The sequence below is a fragment of the Chiloscyllium plagiosum genome, chromosome 15, assembly GCF_004010195.1.
Source record: "Chiloscyllium plagiosum isolate BGI_BamShark_2017 chromosome 15, ASM401019v2, whole genome shotgun sequence".
NCBI classification, from domain to species: Eukaryota; Metazoa; Chordata; class Chondrichthyes; order Orectolobiformes; family Hemiscylliidae; genus Chiloscyllium; species Chiloscyllium plagiosum.
The window spans coordinates 8,710,692-8,715,406 of record NC_057724.1 but is presented as its reverse complement, the minus strand read 5'-3'; the positions used below and the strand labels follow the sequence as shown (position 1 = coordinate 8,715,406).

General features: G+C 43.6%; 2 protein-coding genes across 3 annotated transcripts in view; one reads left to right on the top strand and one right to left on the bottom strand.

Moving 5' to 3' along the window:
• Nucleotides 1-4,715, top strand: part of LOC122557539 (sodium- and chloride-dependent neutral and basic amino acid transporter B(0+)-like) — a 321,849-nt gene that overhangs the window by 148,109 nt on the left and 169,025 nt on the right. The window lies entirely within an intron of this gene.
• Nucleotides 326-4,715, bottom strand: part of LOC122557090 (sodium- and chloride-dependent neutral and basic amino acid transporter B(0+)-like) — a 9,856-nt gene continuing 5,466 nt past the window's right edge. For both annotated transcript variants that reach the window (XM_043704384.1, XM_043704385.1), the window contains exon 4: nucleotides 326-690. In XM_043704384.1, coding sequence (XP_043560319.1) covers nucleotides 455-690 — 236 coding nt within the window. In that variant the 3' untranslated portion in view covers nucleotides 326-454. The remainder of the gene's footprint in view (nucleotides 691-4,715) is intronic.

Genomic DNA, 4,715 nt, shown 5'->3' with positions numbered 1-4,715 from the left:
CACCTGTCCAGCTTCCTTTCCACCTACCCACTCCACTCTCCTCTCTGACCTAACACCATTACCCCCATCTCCATCTATCTATTGACTCTCAGCTATCTTCATTCCAGCCACCCCTCGAGACTCCCAGCCCCATTCCAGATGAAGGGCTTTTGCTGGAAACGTCAATTCTCCTGCTCCACAGATGCTGCCTGACCTGCTGTGCATTTCCAGCACCACACTCTCGACTGCAGTCAGAAAGAAAACAAGACAGGGTTATTGAAAAGATGAAAGAAAAAAATGATACATATAAAAGCCTGATAAATTCTGATGTTTCAATATTTATTTCTGACTGACTGTCCTGCTACTCCAGTGACTCAGAGCCATGATTCTTGCTGCTGCTTTCTATCCGAGTCTTTCTGCTGTATGGTCACAATGAGGATGGTCACTGAAACTATTGTCCATCTCTCTCCCTCACTCAGACTGACAGAATGAACAATGAACAGTCGGTGTGTACACTCTCCCCAGTAGAAGTGAGCACTGTACCTTTGGGAGTCCTGCTGCATGTTTCATCTGCTCCCCACCAACTGAAGCAGTCTGCCCATGGCAGGGGTGATTGGAAGGAAGCAAACAGGTAGTACAGACTGTAGCCAACGATGCAGTTGTACGAAATGTTGGATATTGTAATCAGAAGCATCATAGCAATCCCCACACCTGAAAACAGAAGAAAGAACAAGGGTGTCTGGTTTGTGAATTATTGATTTAAAATAATGTATTTGACATGCATTTGGCTGGTCATTCAACCAAATTGGATTTTCTTTCAGTGAGCACAGGACAGAACAGGGAGACTGCCCTGGCTGACCACACCTTTGGGGAAATATCGGTTTTGTTTAATCGATTAGGTTGGCTGCTTCAACATTCAGTGTCCGACAGTAAAGATTTCAAAGGCTCTTTGTATTAAACAGGAAATGTTAATTATGTTATAGTTCTATGTCAAGATTACAAGACTGATGTTCCTTGTCTACACCTTTATACGCCCTCTCACTAATTCTTTAGGACACCATTATCATTGTGAGTGGTGATAATCACACATGCCCAGTCTTAGGCCATAAGATCATAAGATATAGGAGCAGAATTAGGCCATTCATCCCACTGAGTCTGCTCTGCCATTCAGTCATGGCTGATATATTTTTGAACATCATTCTCTTGAGTTCTCCCCATAACTCTTGAACCCCTTACCACCAAGAACCTATCTATCTCTGTCTTGAGTATACTCAATGACTTGGCCTCCACAACCTGCTGCATCAATGAGTTCCACAGAGTCACCACCCTCTGGCTGTGGACATCCCTCTTTATCTCAGTTCTGATGAGTTGTCTCTTCAACTTGAGGCTGTTCCCTCATGTCCCGTCTCTCCTACTAGTGGAAACATCTTCTCCAAGTCTACTCTATTCAGACCATTCATTATTCTGTAAATGTCATTATTCTGTAAATCCTTCTAGGCTCCATTGAGTCCTTAACTGTTCCTTATTTGACAATCCCTTCATCCCTGGGATCATTCTTGTAAACCTCCTCTGGACCCCTCCAAGGCCAGAACATCCTCTCTGAGACATTAAGTCCAAACATTTTCATATATTTCAAATGCTGTCTGACCAGAGCCTTATACAACTTCAATAGCACATCTCTGCTCTTATATCCTAGCCCTCTTGAAATGAATGTTAACTCTGTATTTGCCTTCCTAACTGCCAACTGAACCTGCGTGTTAACTTTAAGGGAATCCTAAACTCCTACCCTTTATGTTTCGGTTTTCCAAAGCCTTTCCCCAGTTTGAAAATAATCTTTGTTTCTATTCTTCTTACCAAATTGCATAACCTTCATACTTTCCCACCCTGTATTCCATCTGCCACTTCTTTGCCCACACTCCTCACTACTGTAAGTACTTCTGCAGCCTCCCCACTTCCTCAGCCCTTCCTGTCCCTCTACCAATCTTTGCGACAACTACAAACGTAGCAACGATGCCCCCAGTACCTTTGTCCAGATTGTTAATGTATAATGTTGTGGTCCCAACAGTCCTTGTGGAACTGGTGGATTTATCCCTAATCTCTGCCCTCTGCCAGTCAGCCAATTCTCTATCAATGTCAGGACCTTGCCCCTAATACCAACAGCTTTGATCATATTTAGCAGCTTCATACATGGCTCCTGATTAAAGGCCTTCTGGAAACTCAAATAGATCATATCCATTGGTTCTCCTTTGTCTAACCTGCTCATTCGCTCCTTAAAGAATTTTAACAGATGTTAGACATGACCTCCCCTTGATGAAGCTGTGCTGACTAAGCCTATTTTACCTTGCACTTCCAAACTCTCCACAGTCTCATTCTTAATAATAGATGATAAAATCCTATAAATAATCAAGGTCAGACTAACTGGCTTATAGTTTCCTCCCTTCTGCCTCCTTACCTTCCTAAATAGGGATGTTACATTAGCCATTTTCCAGTTCTCAGGTACCTTCTCTGACTCCAGTGATTCCTGACTGATTGCCACCAGTGCTCCTCCAATCTCCTTAGCTATCGCCTTCAGAACTGTGAAGTGTAGTCCATCTGATCCAGCTGAATTACCCACCTACAGATCTTGCAGCTTCCTCAGCACCTACCCCACAGGGATGGCCCCTACACTCACCTCTGCCTCCTGACTCTTGACACCCTGCCACACTAATGGTGTCTTCCACCAGTGAAGACTGATGCAAAGTCCCTATTCACTTCCTTCACCATTTCTTTGTTCCCCATTACTACTTTCCCAGCCTCATTTTCTAAAGGTCCAATGTCTACTCTTGCCTCTTTCTGACCTTTTATGCATCTAAAGGAACTCTTGCAATCTTCTTTTATATTACAACTTGCCTACCATCATATTTCATCTTCTTCCCCCTTATTGCTTTTGTAGATATCCTCTGCTGGTTTTTAACTGCCTCCAAATTTTTAGACTTCCCACTAATTTTCACCACATTGGATGCTTTTCCTTTTGATTTTATGCTATTCCTGACTTCCCTTGTCTGCCGTGGTTGCCTCATCCTCCCTTTACTATGTTTCTTCTTCCTTGGGATGAATTTCTGTTTTGCCCCTCAAACTACCCCCAGAAACTCCTGCTATTGCTGTCCTCCCTGTTATGGTTCCCTTCCAATCAACTCAGGCCAGATCCTCGCTCATGGCTTTATGGTTATATTGACTCAATTGTAAAACCCTTACACCTGATTCCTGCTTCTGCATCTCAAACTGACAGGTGAATTTTATCATATTATGGTCATTGCCCCCGAGGGATCCTTAACCTTAAGCTCCTTAATCAGGTTTACCTCATTACACAGCACCAAATCCAGAATTGCCTGTCCCCTGGAGGACTCTATCACAAGTTGCTCCAACAAACCACCTCATAGACATTCAGAAAATCCCTTTTCCTGGGATCCCCTACCAACTTGATTTTCCTCGTCCACTTGTATATTGAAGACTCCCATGATTATTGTAATTGTACATTGTTTTTTACATGCCTTTTCTATCTCCTGATCTATTTTCTCTCCCATATCATGACTACTGCTGTGAGGCCTGGACACAACTCTCGTCAGGGTCATTTTTCCTTTCACCGAACTCTCAATTGTCCAACTCCATGACAATTTCAGCTTTCATTTTGTCCCTGGTTAAACCCAATTCTAATTTAGTTGCTTTTAATTCAAAAAGTGTGTCCTTCCTCTGTCTTTGCAAACTTTCTTGGCAAATTTGGGAAGTATCTTCAAACCCCAGAACCTCTTTAGCAATCTTAAGAGCCATTTCTTGTACTTTTAATTTAACCAACCACAATTAACCAAAATTAAACAAATTGTCTCACCTATCTTTTATTTAAAGAACTAGGACACTAATTGGCAAGTGTTTAAATCTGCTGGGATCTTTCATACCCCAAGTCTGTCTAAATCTCAGACTGGATCTGCCCAAACCTGGCCAAATCTCAGACCTAAGCCCCCAAACTGTTACGACACAGCAGTGAACCCTTCTGTTAATTAAACCAAACACACAGAAAAGCTCACCTCACCTCGTAATCTATTAAAATATAAGTGACAGAGATATGATTGCAGTAGGCCCAGAGCGGGGACTCCTGGTGTTACTAAGGCAGCAACGGAGCAAGAGACTACTGGTTGGAATCATGGGAAGCCCAGCGTGGGAACTCCTGGTGGTGGGGTTAGTGTGGGTTCAGTTCGGGACCTGGCATTGGAGGCAGTGGTGAGATGACCCCAGCAGCGAAGAGATGGCGCTTGAAGAATGGTGACTCCTATAATAGCGGGCCCAGTGCAGACAGCTGCAAGGCAGTGGAGATGGGCGAGTGACACAGTTAGACAATAGACAATAGACAATAGACAATAGGTGCAGGAGTAGACCATTCAGCCCTTCGAGCCTGCACCGCCATTCAATATAATCATGGCTGATCATTCCTAATCAGTATCTTGTTCCTGCCTTATCTCCATAACCCTTGGTTCCACTATCTTTGAGAGCTCTATCCAACTCCTTCTTAAATGAATCCAGAAAGTGGGCCTCCACTGCCCCCTGTGGCAGAGCATTCCACACAGCCACCACTCTCTGGGTGAAGAAGTTTCTCCTGAGCTCTGTCCTAAATGATCTACCCCGTATTTTTAACCTGTGTCCTCTGGTTTGGCACTCACCCATCAGTGGAAATATGTTTCCTACTGCCAGAATGTCCAATCCTT